The sequence below is a fragment of the Triturus cristatus genome, chromosome 1_2 (genome assembly GCF_964204655.1).
Source record: "Triturus cristatus chromosome 1_2, aTriCri1.1, whole genome shotgun sequence".
In the NCBI taxonomy this organism is placed as follows: domain Eukaryota; kingdom Metazoa; phylum Chordata; class Amphibia; order Caudata; family Salamandridae; genus Triturus; species Triturus cristatus.
The window spans coordinates 353,544,250-353,564,543 of record NC_140580.1 but is presented as its reverse complement, the minus strand read 5'-3'; the positions used below and the strand labels follow the sequence as shown (position 1 = coordinate 353,564,543).

Sequence of the window (20,294 nt, the reverse complement as noted above, 5' to 3'; positions counted from 1 at the left end):
CTGACTCCGATATAGTATAATGAGTTGTTGAATCATATAAATCCCAGCTAACCTCTGCTCATCTGGGGTGAGATTCAAAAATGTGCGTACTACTGTAGCATCACTATATTTTCCGGGACTGTCCACCCAATGGACAGCTGCCCTGGCTAAATCTTGTTCATCCATAGAATCGAGAAAATGATAACCCCTTCGTTCTCGGAGTACTTTGTCGGCGGTTTGGAACGAATGCTCGTTAGACCTTATATTAATTATAGGTATTTGGAAATTCCTGTTATTATCTGGACATATTGGACGTATTGAATCAGTATGACATCTAGTCTGATCCCTATTACAAGATCTTCCTCTACCTACATAGGCTATGGTGTCTGACTGTCCCGCGGGCGGTCCTGACCCTTCTTCCTCGCTTTGTTCGAACTCGTCTGCCTCTAATCTCTCTTCGTGTAGGCGTTCTATTTCTTTACGGATCTTTCGGCACATGGCTATTATACAATTTTGCTTATCGTGTCTCCCTTCTGATATATTCTGGCTCCATCTTGTAAGAATTTGCATTGCATCCGGGTCTACCCCCGGTCGGTCTTGATTTCTGATCACACAGTTTATGAGGAAACGTAACAGTTCCCCCTGTATCTCTACTTTCTGGTATTCCATAGCTCTGTTAATACATTCTGGATCTCGCCCTGTTTGGACAAAATGATATATTTTATCTAGATGCGCAGTCATTCCTGGTAACTTCGCTAAATACCCTGCGGCTCGTCTGATACGTAATGATGCCAGGATCATTTCGTCCTCTTTACCGAGCACCGGGTCATATCTACAATCTATAAGAAGTTCCTTAAGCGTACGGTCACTTACGAATTTGGGTGTACGTGAATGCGCTGACTCTTGAAAAATAAGTTTATTTATTCTAGGTGGCGTAGAAAAAATATTGGTAGCACCTCCCGTGGCCCCATCTGGGGCGTCGGGTGTGAAAGGATTCGTCGAACGTGACACAGCAACTATAGGTGTGGACACAGCTATAGAAGTAGCTGTAGGAACGGATGCAGAAACAGATGTGCTTGCCGGAACTTGTGACTCGATTTGTTGCTGTAGGGATACGGGTGCTGGATCTTGGCGTTGGACCTCCCCGGTATGCGGTCTATGTGGGGCGGAATTAGCATACTCGGGAGCTACGTCATCTAAATATGAGGAAAGAAAAACATCTTCTGTGGTTCTAGGATGCCCCTTAGGATGTACCTTAATTGGGAATAATGGGGGTGGCAAGTCTTTCGGTATCTCTGGAGTAGCCTTAGGTAATCCTTCGGCTAGAAGGGGATACATACCATTCATGAGGGCATTTCTTTGTCTATCTACTTGTTCTGATTTCACTCGGATACCTTCCTCAATTAATAGATTTTCTCGAACTTTGTTTGAACTTTCTTTACTCTTCTCTTCCTGTCTACGTGCTTTTTCTGTGCGTCTATGAGATTCTTTACGCCATAACTCAACGGCATCTTTCTGTGACTGTCTGACTTTCCTTTTCCATAACTCTTCCTCGACTTTCATGATGCACCCTGCATCCCAGGTCCCCGCTGCGGGCCACCTCTGACTTTCTGGTAATCCCTTGGTGTAGTCTACCCATAAATCAAGAAATAATATAGCGTCTAAGCCATGTTTGTGATACATGAAGTGCCCCGGAGTATCCCTAGGAGGAATAGGGACGGCTTCTTCAAGTACCCCTTTTCTAGTAGTGATCTGTCTTAATTTCGAAAAGAGTGGCATATTGACAACTGATCCGATACTTAATCTTGAACACACTTAATACAAAAGCACACTAATGAACAACCATTCATACCACAATATGCAGGACGTTTAACACATTAAACATTGAACATTAAGCATTTTTAACCTTTAAAATAAACAACAATGATGATCGTCTGCATAACTGATCACCAAGTATAATTCTTTGACAATAACTAGATACTTCGGAATACTTGATATACTGCTAAACAGTACAGATACACTGCTAAAACAGTGCAGACCGGATTTGTGTACCCAAACCCGTGTTGACCGGCACAACCTATGTGCACGTCAGAAATGCCTCCCCAGTAATGGTACTCACCGGGTAGCTTCGGAAACGGAAGGCCTCGGTAACTTGAACTTGAACCGGACTGGACTCGACTCGACTCATCGGAAACTGGGCTTGACTTCGAACTGGTGGGTCTCTGTATACCTCGGATCTCGCTCTCTCAGCTAGGCTCTGGTCGGGATACTTCGCACTTCTCACCGCCTCGTCTGGGTGTTGATCGCAGTCTCAGTCGCCCCCGCTTGACCGGAGGGAGATACAGGAAATCCTGCTGGTACGCGTAATTGTCCGTCCAGCTGTGGCAGGAGACCGGGCCTGCAACTCACCGCCGGCGCGTGAGATGAGAAAGTGTCCCTATTCGGGCGCCATCATGTGGTAAATAAAATTCCTTTACCGGGACTGAATTTGATACAGAATCATAATGAAATAGCTCAGTAAAATGAGAGGCAGAATCCGTGATATTAGAGTTTCGGAATGGGCTTTATTCCAATGATCGATTATAATCGGATGCTCCAAGTTCCATCACCACGGGGGTTCAGGAAGTGAAGTACATACTTTATTGACAAGAAGTAACTTTTATAATACATACATTACAATGAAGCGAATGCAGTAGGCGTAACAATTGATAAGGAAATTGACGTTTTTCCTGCGTAACCGAAAATGGGTGTAATAAGGAGTAAAAAGGAACATGATTGGTTATGATGTCATACATAGGTGGATCTATAAGATAATACTTGGCATAGATGCGCGCGCAGCAGCATGACGTGTAATTGACGTGTAACTAGGGGGTGAAGGGGACTTGACATTAGCTCTACATGTGGAGACGAAAAGTCAGGGGGGTCAAGTCAACCTAATCCCAAATCATATCTAACATCCTATGTTTAAAGAACTATGTTATCCACAAAAGAAGGACTCTCGGACAGAATCTATTCTATACTGACTGTGCGTGCGTGTACAAGCGTCTAAGTGTCTACACTGAATGCGAGGGGGTAGGAATATTCCATGGTAACAGGGCTATGAATTACTTGCATGAGGACAGAGAAGCCGGGCCTTTTGCTTGGTATCTGGAAGAATGTTTACTTAAGCTACTAGGCAGGAATGCATCGGCTGAGGGGGAAGCAGATAATTCGAAGGTGAAATACAGTTCTTGGCAGAGAAATAGGCTGATGTCAGGCTTCGTGAGCCGCACAGAGAATGAGACAAAGTTCATGGTCACAGATGCAGGCTCAGACTGGAGCTTTCAGAGGCAGAAGGCAAGAAGAGTTTGATGACAGAATCAGGGCCTACTTGCCTGGACTGTAAAATGGCATAAGTGAACCATATAAGGCCGGTGGCCTTTCATATTTAGGAATGGAATATCCGGCCTATTCATGGCGGATCTGACAGAGGACATGTTGACGGTGGACGCACATGTGTTTGCGTCTTCATAACTGGAACTGGAGGAAACATACATGTACTTGTGACATGCACATAGAACCGTTGGGGTCCAAGATAGGGGACATAACTGACCAGGAAAATCCACATTTCCACACCTTCACTGGCTTCCGATCAAGAAGCGAATCACATTCAAAGCTCTTACACTGGCCCATAAGGCACTCCATTTGGTGGGGGCCTCCTACATTCAGAAACGGCTTTCTTTCTACAAACCCACCAGATCTCTCCGGTCGGAAAATCTTGGCCTGGCAATGGTGCCTCCCATTAGGAAAGTCAGAATAGGTGGACGTTCCTTTAAATATCTCGCCCCCAAACTATGGAACTCCCTTCCTGTGGATCTCCGCCGCATTACCAACCTGTTTGCCTTTAGAAAGGCCTTGAAAACCTGGCTTTTTAATCAGTAATTCTGTTATGTTTCTGTTGTCTTTTCTCTTTTTCTCAGTAATGGGTCAGAAAGCGCCGGGACACTCCTTGGAGTAGCCGTGCGCTATATAAGTCACCCATTAACATAAAATAACATAACTTTCATGCGACTAGACGTGTAGCTTTTGAATGCTGGAGCCGGGGGACTGCCAGGATCGGCCAGGGCAAAGCATTAGGTAGTCAGAAATATGCAGATGCCCCGGGACCATCCTTGTGGAGCTCAAAGGGCCTGGCCTCCGGTGTGTTATAGCAAGGGGGTACAACGCCCTGGGGGGAGACCAGCCCAGGTCCTATAATCTTCCTGTAACACAGGGATGAAAAGAGCTTCCCCCATGGACATGACATCAGCCAGAGCAGAGCAGTGCTGTATGAGGCCTTATGGTGGTGATCCTTCCCGTGCCTGGGGGTGGGGGACTAAACTCTGTCCATCGTCCACTTCAAAGGCCATTTGCCGAGACTCACACTACTAGTCACACCTCTGCAAAGTCAGAGGAAGAGTAGGGGGTATGTAAACCCTTGCTGGCTGCCCCTTGCCTTGCAGACATGCGCAGGGCTCCCTGGAGGCAGAGTGAGCTCGAGTTTTTGACTGACACTGTGCTTTGATAGAGGCTTCACCTTTCTTCAGGCACCTGTGCAGTAACAGACAGATGGGAGGGAGACTGATGGTCTTTCTACAGTGTCGAGCCACAAGGATAGAGAGCGTCACTGGCAGAGTAGACTGCTAATGGGTATGGCCATAGCTACTGAGTTTGCATTGTCCGACCTTAATGTGTGACATCTCCATGATTTCTGCCTGGGTGCTGATGTGCGACATTCCCACGCTTATGGCCTGGTGCTTATGTGTGACATTTCCACGGTTTCGGGCCTGGATCCTTATGTGTAACATTTCCTTGATTACTGGCATGGGTGCTTATGAGTGACATTTCCATACTTTCTGACTTGGGTGCTTGTATGTGGAATTTCCATGCTTTCTGGCCTGGGAGCTTATGTGTGACATTTCCATGCTTTCCGACTTGGGTGCTTATGTGTGACATTTCCATACTTTCTGACTTAGGTGCTTGTCCGTGGCATTTCCATGCTTTCTGGCTTGGGTGCTTATGTGTGACATTTCCATACTTTCTGACTGGTGCTTATGTGTGACATTTCCATACTTTCTGACTTTGGTGCTTGTATGTGTCATTTCCATGCTTTCTGACTGGTGCTTATGTGTGACATTTCCATGCTTTCTGACTTGGGTGCTTATGTGTGACATTTCCACAATTACTGGCCTGGGTGTTTCTCGTGTCTATTTTTGGTGTTTTCTGTGAATGTTTATAAGTACATATGACAGGGTATCCTGGTGCTTGTTAAGGTAATCATTTTACTATGCCTTAAAAGTTACTATAATTATATATGTAATGAAAAAATGTGTTGTAAAATGCACTGTTTTGGTCTGTCTTTCTCCAAACGTTTCTTGGGGGGAGAACTCCCCTAAACGACCCTAGCAGTGCTCAGGCTCACTTTGCTGTGCTCGCTTGTTATGCACTGTATGGGAGCTCGTCTGACAGAATTTGCCAGGGCTACTTTGGGTTCCCAGTCGGCCCTGCTTATATTGAGTTGGTGGCCTTATTGCTAGTGGTAGGTGCATTCTTACCACTACTAATAATCAAGCTTCCAACAAGAATCCTTCCAAACCAGCACATGTTTGAAAACTAGACACCTGGGGGAGTCCAGGGTGGGGTGACTTGCGTGGCTCTCACCAGGTTTTGTTACACAGAATCCTGTGCAAAGCTCAAACTTTGCCCACAAAAAACACATTCCTTGCATTTCTATGAGGAAAAGTCCTGGAATCAGCAGGCAGCCACACATTTCCTACCACCCAGCATTCCCTGAAGTCTCCAGAGAAAAACGGTTCCTCATGTGTTTGGGTAGGCCAAGTCCCCGTGACACGAAAGGGCGCCAAATGCATCGTAGAGACATCACATTTTCCCCCTGAAAACAAAGTGTTTTTTTTGCAATGTGGGTAACTGTAGATTTTGGGTCCCAGCTCAACCGACACCTAGGGAAACCCACAAAAACTAGCAAATTTTTTAAAACTAAACATCCAGGGGATTTCAGGGTGAGGTGACTTGCGTGGCTCTCAACAGTTTTTTTTACCCAGAATCCCTTGAAAAGCTCACACTTTGTCTAAAAAAACAAATTTTCCTTCTATTTAAATCTGTGAGGAAAAGTCCTGGAGTCTGCAAGCAGCCACAAATGTACTACCACCCACGTTTTTCCCAAGTATCTTAAAAAAATGATGCCTCATGTGTTTGGGTAGGCTAAGTGCCCGCGACATAAAAGGGTGCCAATGCAACGTAGACACATCACATTTTCCACTGAAAAATTATGTGCTTTTTTCAATGTGGGTAGCTGTGGATTTTGGACCTCAGCTCTGCCGGCACCTAGGGAAACCTACCAAACCAGCACATTTTTGAAAACTAGACACCCGGGGGAATCCTGGGTGAGGTGACTTAAGCGGCTCTCACCGGGTATTTTACCCAGAATACCCTGTAAAGCTCAAACTTTGCCTAAAAAATCATATTTTCCTTCCATTTCTGTGAGTAAAAGTCTTGGAATCTACAGAGGGCCAAAACATTCCTACCACCTAGCATTCCTCTAAGTCGCCATAGAAAAATGGTGCCTCACTTGTGTGAGTGGGCCAAGTGGCCACGACAAGGAAGGGCCCAAAACGTATTGTGGCAACATCACAATTATCTATCACAAAACAACTTGCTTTTGCAAGGGGTGCTCCTGTGTTTTTGGTCCAAGGCTCGGCAGCCATCAATGACAACATACAAAACCCAGACATTTCTGAAAACTAGACACCCATGGGAGTCCAGGGAGGTGTGGCTTGAGTGGATCGGCCAACTTTGTCTTACCCAGAATCTCCTGCAAACCTCAAATTTATCTAAAAAGTCACAATGTCCTCACATGTCTGTGTGGTAAAGTTGTGGGATCACACTGTTCCTACCACCTAGCATTCCCCCCAGGTCTTCCTATGAAAATGCTACCTAACTTGTGTCGGTGGGCCAAGAACCCCTAAAAGGGAAGGGCCCAAAACGTATTGTGGAGACATCAAATGTCCCTCATGGTGGGTCATTGATTGGCAGTCCCTTAAAAATTGAATCACAGAGTGGCTGTTTTGTGGGTGTGGGACAGTAGGCGCATATTCCTTGTCAATGCTGCTAGAATTCATCATTGTTGCTTCCATAAACCTGGGACCAATGTGGGCTGGGGGGAGTTCATGATTTGAGATTTTCATAAATGCCATTGAGGAGAAGGCGCAGTTCACTGAGTTTTGCTAAGCAGAACTTTGCAAAGTTACAAAAAAAACTCCACGAAGTTCTGCGAGTGGCGGAGTGTAGTGCGAACTGCAGTTTGTGCTGGTATTGCTGCAGCTCGGGTAGAAATTATACCACAGCAGCAGCTCGTGCTCACGAACTTACTATTCGCGAACTTACCATTCGCAATCGCGAGCGGGGAAAAATCTCTGCTGCACATCGCGAAGTGGAGTTTTCTGCACTCCACGAGCTCCGCGGAGTGCAGGAAACTCCGCAAACGGAACAAAGCTCACCACCCAGGCCTAGAATGGAAGGCCTTCTGGTGCATTGCATGGGAGTAGGAACTCAAGTTATTGTTTCTGAACTCTATGGCACATATTCCGAGACATATTCCAAGTTGAAGGGAAGTTTGATGAAGCATTTCTTACCTCAGAAAAGCGTAGACTACAAATGGGGGAGCAGATTTAGAAGAAAGTGACGCATCTGTAGAGATGCGTCGCTTTCCCTGCGCCACCCTGGGAAACCCTTGCGCCACCATGGATGCGCTATATTTACAATACGGAGTACCATGGCGCAAGGATTGACAGATGCGTCACAAATTATGATGCATCTGTTGGGGCAAAAGTCACACATTGCTGGAGTCATGTCGCAAGCACATCGCAACTCCAGCAATGTATTTTGAGGCCGATTCCCACTACAATGCTTCACTCCTTATGCCTGCTTGAAGCAAAATGTTGAAGAGTAAGTGTACAGAGAAAGGTATTGATTTACTAAACTTAACTTCACATCTATGTACTCTAAAGACATATCTATGCATATATCACCAAGGTACTTTTAAGTGGAGTTACATATAAATAATCTATACAAACTTACCTTTCAATATTTTGTCCCTCGATATTCTGATCACAGTATTGTGACCTGTTAACCCCTTCGGTGCTCATGACGGAACGGTTCCGTCATGAGCCACGGTTGAGCTGTGCTCATGACGGAACCATTCCGTCATGACCACGCCCGCGCAAGAAACCGTCAGCACAGCGGCGGAATTTGCGCAGCATGGAAGGGGTTAATATTCTGGCTTTTCAATTCTCATACCAAGCCAACTCTGTTTTTACATACTTGAAAGCATGCATGAAAACTGCAAACATGAAAGTATACCCTTGAAGAAGCACCGAAGTCTCAAATCATTGCGTGTGAGTCATCTGCATTTTGAAGGAGACATCTGCAGGAGCTAGAGGATATCACCAGTAACCAGCTTCAGTGATCTCCAGATGGAGGCAATGAATCTCTCCAGATATCCCAGGACAGTGCACATTGGCCTGGCAGAATACCTCAACATGTGTGCCCCAGTGGTAGTAACTAACTCTGTTCACAAATGCATGCTCGGAAATATAGGGGAATTTTAATGACTGAGGACAGAAAGGGCATATGGCAGCTTCAAGATTTAAAAACAATATTGATGCTTTAGTGGATTTGACACATAGGGCCCTATTATGATGTCGGTCAGAAAGGCTCCAACATCATTGGTTTCACTTTCGACTGCTGTATTACAATAACGGCGGTCTGAAGCGAATGCAGACGGTCATTCCGGCTGGCTTCCGACAGGCTCAAGGAGCCCGTTGGCCTTTCGTAACCGGCCTGTAATCCCTTCAAGACGGTATTTCTGCATTCGGGTTTATGATGTTGGTTTCCCACAGGCTTTCCATGTCAAGCTTTCTAAATGGAAAGCCTGTCAGAAAGTGACTTTGGGGTCCCCTAGCGAGGCGCCCTTCTCCCTGCAGCCTCCGGATGGGGTCCACGGGGGCACCTATGTTATCCCCCTGTTAATCCCTGCACTGCAATGTTAGACCCCTTGAGGAGCCTGCCATGTGGTGCAGGGATTAACAGAAACTCCCATTTCTTATTGGGAGCTTGTGCTGCGGATGGTTTACGGCCGCAGTACAAGCTCCCATAGAGAAATAGGAGTAGGTGACTGCACCATGTGTGGTCGCATTGTTATAGCAGTGTCTGGACTGCTGACCGCAGGTAGATTGGTTCCGAGTCCGCTGTACATCTAACGAGGCCCATAATGTGCTGCTGGATTCAGAACTAAATGAAAAGCATAGTTGTTTTTATTATAACATATTCTATTAAGAAGCATCATTTTTGGTGGAGGGACTTTTTTTTAAGGGCATTGCCCATCAGTTACACATTATATGTGTTTGAATCTTGAAGGAATATTTGCATCCTTTTCATGCAAGAACACCATTTGTTGCAAAGTTATTTCAACGCACAACCTCTTTTGCCTTTTCTTTAGTCCTGGTGGCTGTAGCTCCTTCATCTCATATGAGACCAGCTCAATGTGGAGTGCTACAACTACTATTTTCTCGTGATTTAGAATAGTGCAGTTTCCGGGGTTAATATTGCCATCTGATTGTCACTCACTTATTCAATGCCAGGCAAAGGGAAAATCCATTAGGAATAAAACCTGACACTGGCCACTCACAGATCCTAAAATCAGGTGCCTCAACCCACTAAACTCAATTTTCTGATACTTGTATATGTGTGGGCCTAAGATGAGCATATCTTGCAACATTACTGAAAATATTCCTTTGTGTAACTGTCCAACAGGGGGGTCTTTCTGAGGATTGAATGAAAAATATTTCATGGACTCACTGTCATTTCACAGAAGGAGTTTTCAGAAAATCTTGCATAGAAAGAGCCAATGCCTTCAAATTACATGGCGAAAACTGATTCTTAAGTGTTTTGTATTGAATTCTATGGAAACTGCTGTTTAGTGGTAAAATCACTCATTGCCCTTTTTAAAGATCTTTGTATATAACATTTTCAAATCCACTACAATATGTTTATTGTTATCCTGTCAGATTTGACTAATTTATTTAAAATGTGCATTTTAGCACTTTATTTTCTTGAATTGGTTCTTAGGATAGCTCCGCCCCATTGTGAAGTGTTAGCCTGGCCCCTAAGAGTTGACGTGTTACGCCTCCCCCCCAAATTTTGGGTCTAATTGTGTCCCTGAAGCCCACTCACTATTAGCTCTTCTGATGAGGCTCCTGAGTCCCACCTCCTGTCAGCACTTTGTATTCACACAGCTCTGACGATGCACCGCACCCACTGGGCTGCCAGCACTTTGTATTCACACAGCCTTGATAATGCACCTCACCCACGGGGCTGCCAGCACTTTGTATTCACACAGCTCTGACAATGCACCTATGAGAAGTTGGCCTGGCATATGCTGTCTCCTAGTTATAGGGACACCTTGCACCAGTCCAATTCGACTCTTATTGATGATAGGTTTAAGACAACCTTTAAAGAAAGCTATCCTAGTGGTAGCTGTGGAGAGCAGCCTTCAGGCTAAGTCTTGAAGGAGTGTTAAGCTTATTGTTTTACCATAATAACCTCTTGAATAACCAAATGAAAGAGTAGCCCACACAGGTATATATATAAAATATATGTATTTATTCTATACAGAATCCCACAGTCTCTTTATGAAGCTGTGGCAAAGTTACAATATCAAACAAGCATTGATAGACACAATAAATAGCACTATTAACATTGGGCCCCAGGGGGGGACCAAACCATATACTAAATAAGTGGTATAAGAACCACGACAATTCTATAGGCAATGCCTAGGGCATTCAGGATCGCTGGCCCCTTAAGAATCCACCCCAGGTTATGAGGAAGGGGACCCACGGGAGGCACGTGCAGTGCAAGTAGCTGCTATCGGGATCTCCATTACAGCCTATGGAGAATGTCGCGGTTGGAAATAAACAGTTTAAAAATACTTCTAGCCGGAGTACAAAGTTAAAACTTCAGACTTAAGCTTTTGAAGAGCCCACTACCACGAGAGTACCGAGGTACCACTGTTACCTGCCCCAGGGAAGCCAGGTTCATAGGTCGTTTCTGCTGTCGGGTCGCGGGCTGATTTTCAATGGGAAAATAGTCAAAAGTTCTACTAGCCAAAAGCGTTGATGATGCCGTGAAGATCAAAGATGTGAAGATTGTAGAGAAGAACCTGAAAGCAGAGGGGACAGAGTCTGGGTCACGGCAAAGTGACCAGGAGGCTCAAAGCAAAGAGCCCGTCGATGTCGGGTGCTTCAGGTGGAAAGTGGTATAGCTTGGATCTGCAGCCATGGGCTCCGGGAGGCTTCAAGGAAGGCCAGCTTCAGGAGGGCAACTGTCCCATGTTGGATGAGGGTCGCTGCTGTGTTAGTGTCCGGATTGGATCCACTAAGTCTTGGCAACCGCAACCCACAAAGAATAAACAAATCTGCTACAGTGCAGACCCACGAGGTCTGGGAAAGGTCTCCTTCAAGGAGACTGTAGAGCAGGCCTAGAGCAACCAGGGGAACTCTTGATTGTAAAGATAGACCTCTGCTAGGGCCCACAAGTTGAGAGACAAGGGACCGCGGGAGCCGGCAATATGGAGTGCGTAAAAGGGCACCCACGGGCCACCGGAGGGGGCTAGGGCACTGGTTTTTGGCACAATTGCTGTAGAGTGGTTGGCTCGTAAACGGGCCAAAGCACAACTTCCCTACTGGTCAGGGTCGTGTGCTACGCAAGAGGTGGCCGGTGTCCTGGGGTATCAGGGATCTCGGGACCCACCCGGTCCACGGTGCCCAAACTCGTTGAGCACACTCACTGGCCTCTGGGATGCGCTGGAAACCCACCTCAAGGTTTCTGGAAGTCGTTGAAGCTCGTGAGAGCAGCAAAGTTCCAACCGGGTCACTTGCAGTGTTTCAGGTGCCTGCCAAGCAGGGGGATAACTCCTTTAGCCCAAGGGAGATTTCTTCTGTCAGCTGGGCAGCAGCAAGTTGAAGGTCAAGACTGTAAAGTTCAAGATTAATCTGAGGTTCTGGGGCCACGTTATTCACCTTTATCCCCAAGATTAGGGGAGTGAACAGGGTAGCGTCCACCAATGGTAGGTGAGGCGGGAAAGGATGGCTACACCCTCTCCCCTTTGTGTGTTTCCCACCTGGGCGAGGGGCAGGATGCCCCTGAACCGGTTCCAAGCGATGTGCAGAATGAGGCTTCTGCAGCTGCCTACGTGCAACTCTGAAAGGAATTTTGGTGCACCCACCCTGTTCCAATCCACATTATCCTGTCTGGGGAGATGCTAGCACCTCCCTGCCACAGGAGCCCTATTGTCCAGCTGGCGAGGCTGGGGTTTTCCCCAGCAACAGCCAGCCATGGTCGTGTAGGTGGCGGATAGTAGCCATTTTGTACTGCTTGTGCACTTTTAAATTGGTGTCTAAATTCTGCTGCTTTTCCCATATCGCCCCTCTAGCAGGGGGGAATCGTACCCTCATGCCCATGGCTGGACTGGGGGTTTGATTCCTACATGTTTGACAGCAAACACGATATGGTTCTGTGTAGCCATTCTCAAGTTATCACGCTATCGCGATAGACTAATAATGCGGCTAAGAGTATATGGTATGGCTACACTACAAACAACCCAGCAATGATTTTACGAAGGTTGCAGAGAGGCCCTACTCATGTAGGGGTCCCCCCTCACACATACCTCAGCACCCTGCCTTGTAGGATTACCAAGGCCTGCTATAGGGCTGACCTATGAGAGTATATGTGTTGTAATGGGGTGGGATATAGGGTACCTATATCCCTGTAAGGGGTGCTAGCACCACCTTACCCAGACTACAGTAGTGGTCTGGTGGTGTCAGTTTGTATGGCTGTCCCAGGGTGGCACAATAAGTGCTGCAGCCCTGGTAGGCCTACTGAGGGACCCATGCCCTGGGTACCTAGGGTACCATCTACAAGGGACTGTCAGGGCATCCTCAGCATCCAATTAGTTTGTACCTAGGGTACTTCACATTAGTTTTAGGGAGAAAGCAGATAGGCTGGGGTCCTGGATAGCAGGATCCCAGCCAGACTAGTCAAAAACCACTCAAATACCAGGCAAAAAGTTGGGGGCAACCATTAGTCAGATTCCACCTTCCTACAGCACCTCACCAACGGGGGTGCCAGCACTTTGTATTCACACAGCTCTGATGATGCACCTCGGGCACAGGGCTACCTGCACTTTGTATTCACACAGTGCTGGTGAATGTGATAGACCTCACCCATTGGGCTGCCGGCACTTTATATTCACACAGCTCTGATGATGCACCTCAGACACGGGGCTACTGGCACTTTGTATTCACACAGCTCTGGTGATGCATCTCACCAACGAGGCTGCCAGCAGTTTGTATTCACACAGCTCTGACGATGCACCTCACCCACGGGGCTGCCAGCACTTTGTATTCACACACCTCTGATGATGCACCTCACCCACGGGGCTGCCAGCACTTTGTATTCACACAGCTCTGATGATGCAGCTCGGGCATGGGGCTGCCGGCACTGTGTATTCACACAGCACTGGTGATGCACCTCAGGCATGGGGCTGCCGGCACTTTGTATTCACTCAGATCTGATGATGCACCTCAGGCCCGGGATGCCGGCACTTTGTATTCACACAGCTGTGATAATGCACCTCGGGCATGGGTCTGCCAGCACTTTGTATTCACATAGCTCTGATGATGCACCTCAGGCATGGGGCTGCCAGTACTTTGTATTCTCACAGGTCTGATGATGCACCTCAGGCCCAGGCTGCCGGCACTTCGTATTCACACAACTCTGATGATGCACCTCGGGCATGGGGCTGCTGGCACTTTGTATTCACACAGCTCTGATGATGCACCTTGGGCACAGGGCTGCCTGCACTTTGTATTCACACAGCGCTGGTGATGCACCTCAGGCACGGGGCTGCCGGTACTTTGTATTCACACAGCTCTGATGATGCACCTCGGTCATGGGGCTACCAGCACTTTGTATTCACACAGCTCTGGTGATGCATCTCACCCAAGGGGCTACCGGCACTTTGTATTCACACAGCTCTGATGATGCACCTCACCCACGGGGTTGCCGGCACTTTGTATTCACACAGCTCTGATGATGCACCTCACCCACGGGGCTGCCAGCACTTTGTATTCACACACCTCTGATGATGCACCTCACCCACGGGGCTGCCAGCACTTTGTATTCACACAGCTTTGATGATGCAGCTCGGGCACGGGGCTGCCGGCACTGTGTATTCACACAGCACTGGTGATGCACCTCAGGCATGGGGCTGCCGGCACTTTGTATTCACTCATCTCTGATGATGCACATCAGGCCCGGGATGCCGGCACTTTGTATTCACACAGCTGTGATAATGCACCTCGGGCATGGGTCTGCCAGCACTTTGTATTCTCACAGGTCTGATGATGCACCTCAGGCCCAGGCTGCCGGCACTTCGTATTCACACAGCTCTGATGATGCACCTCGGGCATGGGGCTGCCAGCACTTTGTATTCTCACAGGTCTGATGATGCACCTCAGGCCCAGGCTGCCGGCACTTCGTATTCACACAGCTCTGATGATGCACCTCAGGCATGGGGCTGCCAGCACTTTGTATTCTCACAGGTCTGATGATGCACCTCAGGCCCAGGCTGCCGGCACTTCGTATTCACAAAGCTCTGATGATGCACCTCAGGCATGGGGCTGCCAGCACTTTGTATTCTCACAGGTCGGATGATGCACCTCAGGCCCAGGCTGCCGGCACTTCGTATTCACACAGCTCTGATGATGCACCTCGGGCATGGGGCTGCTGGCACTTTGTATTCACACAGCTCTGATGATGCACCTTGGGCACAGGGCTGCCTGCACTTTGTATTCACACAGCGCTGGTGATGCACCTCAGGCACGGGGCTGCCGGTACTTTGTATTCACACAGCTCTAATGATGCACCTCGGACACGGGGCTACCAGCACTTTGTATTCACACAGCTCTGGTGAGGCATCTCACCCATGGGGCTGCCGGCACTTTGTATTCACACAGCTCTGATGATGCACCTCACCCACGGGGTTGCCGGCACTTTGTATTCACACAGCTCTGATGATGCACCTCAGGCACGGGGCTGCCGGCACTTTTTATTCACACAGCGCTGGTGATGCACCTCAGCCACTGGTCTGCTGACACTTTGGATTCACACAGCTCTGACGATGCACCTCACCCTCTGGGCTGCTGGTACTTTGTATTCACACAGCTCTGATGATGCACCTCACCCACGGGGCTGCAGGCACTAAGTGTTCACACAGCTCTGACGATGCACCTCACCCACGGGGCTACCGGCACTTTGTATTTACACATCTCTGATGATGCACCTAGGGCACAGGGCTGCCAGCACTTTGTATTCACACAGCGCCGGTGATGCACCTCAGGCATGGGGCTGTCGGCACTTTGTATTCACACAGCTCTGAAGATGCACCTCAGGCACAGGGCTGCCGGCACTTTCTATTCACGCAGCTCTGACGATGCTCCTCCCCATGTGGCTGTCGGCAGTTTCCTTTCACTCAGCTCTGGTGATGCACCTCACCCATGGGTTGCCGGCACTTTGTATTCACACAGCTTTGATGATGCACCTCACCCCCGGGGCTGCCCGCACTTTGTACTCACACAGCTCTGGTAATGCAGCTCGGGCATGGGGCTGCCGGCAGTTTCTGTTCATGCAGTTCTGGTGATGAAAATGAGTGATGGGCAGGCGTAAGCCAAGGCGACCATCTCCCAAGGGAATTGATACTTAAGGGCAGTGTGATCAATTGTCACAGAAATAAACTCATTTTTTATTTGAACGCATGTAGGTTGAGCGGTTAGTTAATGACACATGACAATGGGACACCGTATTGGGGAAATGGTTACCTCTTCGATTGTACTATGTAATATATACTTTTGTTAACTGATCCTAATAATTTTTTCATTGATGGTGGTTGTGCTTTATATTTTAACGTGAGTATTCCCTGCAATAAACACCTCTGATTTTGTTGTTGTTGTAAAATGTCGTTTTTGTGTCCCTATTCCTATATGGCTGCGTCACTATATGGCTGGGCCCACTGCCTATGACAAACTCCTCTGTATGTCTTGTGCCACCCACTCTTCTGGCAGCTCTGATAATCTTCACTGCCCCTCCTCCTCTGGTGCCAGAATTTAATGGTGTTTAAAGCTGGGTTCAGAGTAGCACGGAAAGGAGCAGGTATGTGTGAGACCTCCCAGAATGTGTGAAACACACTTTCTCTCTATCACATTATACACCTACAAGTCTAAGCCCGCCCTCTCTACCGAGTGAGTGAAGCCATATTTCACATTTTGTCATGGAGATCTATTTACGTGACATGGCTCCCTCTTTCATTCTAGTGCCTAGAAGCACGCCTGCACATGCCGTCAGGTGTAATGTCCCGGGCAGCTCTGCCCCTCACAGAAGGACAGATTTTAAATATTGACTACAGAGTGCTCTGTTTAGACCCCATGGTAATCTGGACGCCAGTGATTACTTTCTAAAACTTTAGTTTATTATTCTTGTTTATAATTCCGACAGAAATAACACAATTGGCACACCTTTCGACAGTTCCTGTGTCAGCTGCAAAGTCACTGTTTCAGTTCGAATTGTGGTTAAGAGAAATGGCTGACAGTGTCCCCATCCCTTGCAGTCCGCAAGGGAAACATATTTATTCAGTGCAAAATTCAGCCATCGAAAGGAAAACAGAGAACATTTCATTTTATTCAGATCATCATCTTTATTTAATCATGTTCACAGGTCAATAGGTTGCAACAGTGAAGAATCACGTGACAGATACACAATGTCACCGAAATGTCACAGCTGAGACTAGAGGATAACACAAGACATTCTTACATCAAATAAAGTGAATGTCTTCATCACAGGACCTAAATCCTGTGTTTCATTCTGTAACTGAATGAGTTCCCACGGATAATCACAGCCCTACAAATATTGTAGAAGACCCGGAAGTAGTACATACTCAGTCACTGAGATACAAATCCATGGCAGGGAGTTCACTACAGAGAATCTCTTTATAAAAGAGAAACACTGCATTGTGTAACTCACACAAATAGCGCCAAGACTGCTTCTAAAATGAAGACTTGACTTGGCACTAGTGGAAACTGTTACTCCCTTCCAATCAACAACAATGAATGTTACACTTTGGAGAATACACAATATGTGTGCACATCGTCACATACACTATTCAGAGATAATACACAAACCTCTCAAAGAAGAGAAACACACTTTACCTTCACAGAAGGCAGGGCTTTTAACTCATGAATTTCCATTTGAAAATACAGATATATCCTCACTAATAGTTAAAAGGCATTTAATGTGCCTCTTGGGGAATGTATAAAATACATCACATTCAATTTTCAGAGACAATTCGGAATTTCTGAAAGTAAAGAAACACTTTGTCTACACAGCACTTTATGATTCATTTTCAATAGAAAATACTAAATATCAAAATTGATACAAGGGAGGCCCGGAGCCCCTCATCACTCACTTCAGCCAATGAGTGATAATTACGTAATTTGTAACTTCATAGAAACACAGAAGGTAAACACACACTGCACGTGCACAAGGCTCTAATCCGAATCCCTCAGATTACAAGCACATCTATTATTCTCACAGACACATTCATCTGCAGAATCACACGGTGCACTATATCCATCCTTTCAGGATATTAACATATTTGTACGTCAATCAACTTCTTAAAATGAAGTAAAATTGGAAAATCCCAGAGCGTCGCTAGAACTCAGGAATGAAAATAACGTATTCCAAAATATGCATCAAAATTCACAAAAGTAGGTCCTATTGGAGGCAAGAACTCTACATGACGTATGAATTTCTTGTAAAGAAACAGTTTAAAACATTCTGAAACTGAAGGCACATCCTATTAATTGCTTTAGTTCATTCTCTTCATTAATGTATTATATTATAGATGCTTACACCTAGATCCAGTGCTCAACAAATCTATATTCATACAATATATACTGTGAAATCAACACAGTATTCATCCAGCGTTTACCCTAAACGGATATAAAATTCACACTGTCCATCCTCTAAGGATGTAATAGCTGCACTGCCCATCCTGTGGGGATATAAAATTCACACTGTCCATCCTCTAAGGATGTAATAGCTGCACTGCCCATCCTGTGGGGATATACATTTCATACACTGCCCATCCTACAGGGATATTTTATTCACACTGTCCATCGTGTGTGTGGATTAAACATTCAAGCACTGTCAATCCTAAATGGATATAATTTTACTCATTGTCCATGTCATCGATCCACTGCCCACCCTGCTGTGTGGATATAATTACTGGCACGCTGTTTTATGAGGAAATAGCATTCTCACACTCTTCATCCTATGAGGATACAATAGTCACACATTGGCCATAACATGAAGATATCACATTCACACACTGTCCCTCCTGCAAGGGTATAATATACAGACTGTCTATCCTTTGAGGATGTAATATTCACACTGTCCCTTCTATGGGGATGAATGTTCACTCACTGTCGATCCTGTGAGCATATAATATTCGCTTTGTCCATCATGTGAGGATATACAGTCACGTACTGTCCTCCTCAGCAGGATATAATATTCACATACTGTTCATCCTATGAGGATATACAGTCACTCCTCGCTCCTTGAAGTGCAGTAAACTCCCCCCTGCACAGCAGGGGGCGGTGCTCCAGACACGAGAATGAATATTCTCCCTCAGAGGGGACCGAGGCCTCGAAGGAAGTCCGAAGAAAAGTCCAGGCCGCGGCCCCCGCATTACCAGGGTCTCCACGGGGCTCTGGGGCTGTCCTGGGCGGGCTCTTTAGTGCTGCTGGGACCGGACGGAGGCCGAGAAGGACACACCGCCTCTGCTGCAGCCGCAGGTCTATGGAGGGCCCGCAGCAGCTTCATCCGGGTCTCTGTGGGGGCTCCGTGGAGGGAGAGGAAGTGCAGAGAGTCCTGGAGGCACCTGGAGTAACCTTCACTGGAGGCCGCGGCTGCAGGGAGAGACGAAGGGTTAATATCTGTACATTTACACACCAGGGAGTAAACACACATACAAAAAAAATCCAGTTACAGCTCTCTAGAATGCTTTCCTCTGGTTGCTACAATTAGTTTACAGGTAGTTCTGATACTCTTAAAACACGGGTTTAAGTTAAATGGCGCTGGAAATTGACATATTTAAGTCATAATAAGCTTGCCCCGAGTACCATCTCGATGCGACTATTACCAGTTACGTCTCTGCACTATCTAACCCCAGCCACCCCCACACGCGGACAAACACAAAACTGCAGAGAACACCCAATGAAGTTTTAACCCTTCAAAGTACTGCCTCTCACCTGGTGCCGGTGTCTGCACGCGCCGGGCCAGGTACGTCACGGCCATTTCCAGGATATCCGCTTTCTCTGCTTTGGGCGGAAGTTCATGTTCCTCAAACTCTCTCTGCAGTAACATCCTCAGCTGCTCGATGCTGCTGTTGATGCGATCTCTCCTCAGCTTCTCCACCGCTGGCTTCCTCAGCTGCAGAGACAAAATATGGATTTGTTATTGTATTGAAACAAACGTATAAAGGTGTCAAAAGTCCATAAAAGGTAATAGCAAAACTTATAGTTACTCCAGTGTGATAAACAGCTCAATTAAATAATGTTAATTTAGAACTAGGGTGATATTAAAAGATCAATAAATACAGCCACTGTTGATAAAATATATTGGGAGTTAATTTTAAACGTGTACTTTTTGTATATACGAAAAACCTAAATATGCTTTTTAAATATTAACGTCCAGACACTTACCTTTCTAATGTGTCTCTCCTCGCGCTCCTCTTCATATTTCCTCTCGGTGCTGAAAGGCGCCATCTTGCCCGGTGTTGGGTGAACAGCGGGAGTCTCTTCAGTGAACCCACAGTGAGCTGTATCTGAAGAGCTCTCTCCCTCCTGCCCTATTTATCCCCCTCCGCCTGCAGGGTAATGTGTGGGTCTGGGGCTGGAGAGAGGTTCCCACACTCAGCAGCCAATCATAGAGCAGCAGGGACAATGGAAGTGTGGCACATTACAAGATGGGAGGGTGGGGGGACATCTGGGACCCGGACACAAAGGATCAGCGTGTGGGAAAGACCTGTCTAATAAAGTGATATGAGTCCTGACATCTGCCAGGAGCTAAACAGTGTCAATAGCATTAAATGCGGGCGGGTGTGTCCG

General features: G+C 46.8%; 1 protein-coding gene across 1 annotated transcript; it reads right to left on the bottom strand.

Moving 5' to 3' along the window:
- Window positions 1-16,824: 16,824 nt before the first annotated feature.
- LOC146867337 (transcription factor HES-5-like) lies at window positions 16,825-19,981 on the bottom strand. The gene is made up of 3 exons (XM_085604226.1): window positions 19,890-19,981; window positions 19,437-19,617; window positions 16,825-19,094 (listed from the first exon to the last, which is right to left on the bottom strand). Exons 1-3 carry the CDS (start codon window positions 19,950-19,952, stop codon window positions 18,874-18,876), a joined length of 465 nt encoding a protein of 154 aa, XP_085460352.1. The 5' UTR covers window positions 19,953-19,981; the 3' UTR covers window positions 16,825-18,873.
- Window positions 19,982-20,294: the final 313 nt, after the last annotated feature.

What these genes read in the sequence shown, in the direction of transcription:
- LOC146867337 (XM_085604226.1), bottom strand. Translation starts at nt 19,952, where the DNA reads ATGGCGCCTTTCAGCACCGAGAGGAAATATGAAGAGGAGCGCGAGGAG. An exon ending in AGGAGAGACACATTAGAAAG is followed by an intron (nt 19,618 to 19,889) that starts GTAAGTGTCTGG and finishes TTGTCTCTGCAG; the next exon opens with CTGAGGAAGCCAGCGGTGGA. An exon ending in CGTGCAGACACCGGCACCAG is followed by an intron (nt 19,095 to 19,436) that starts GTGAGAGGCAGT and finishes CTCTCCCTGCAG; the next exon opens with CCGCGGCCTCCAGTGAAGGT.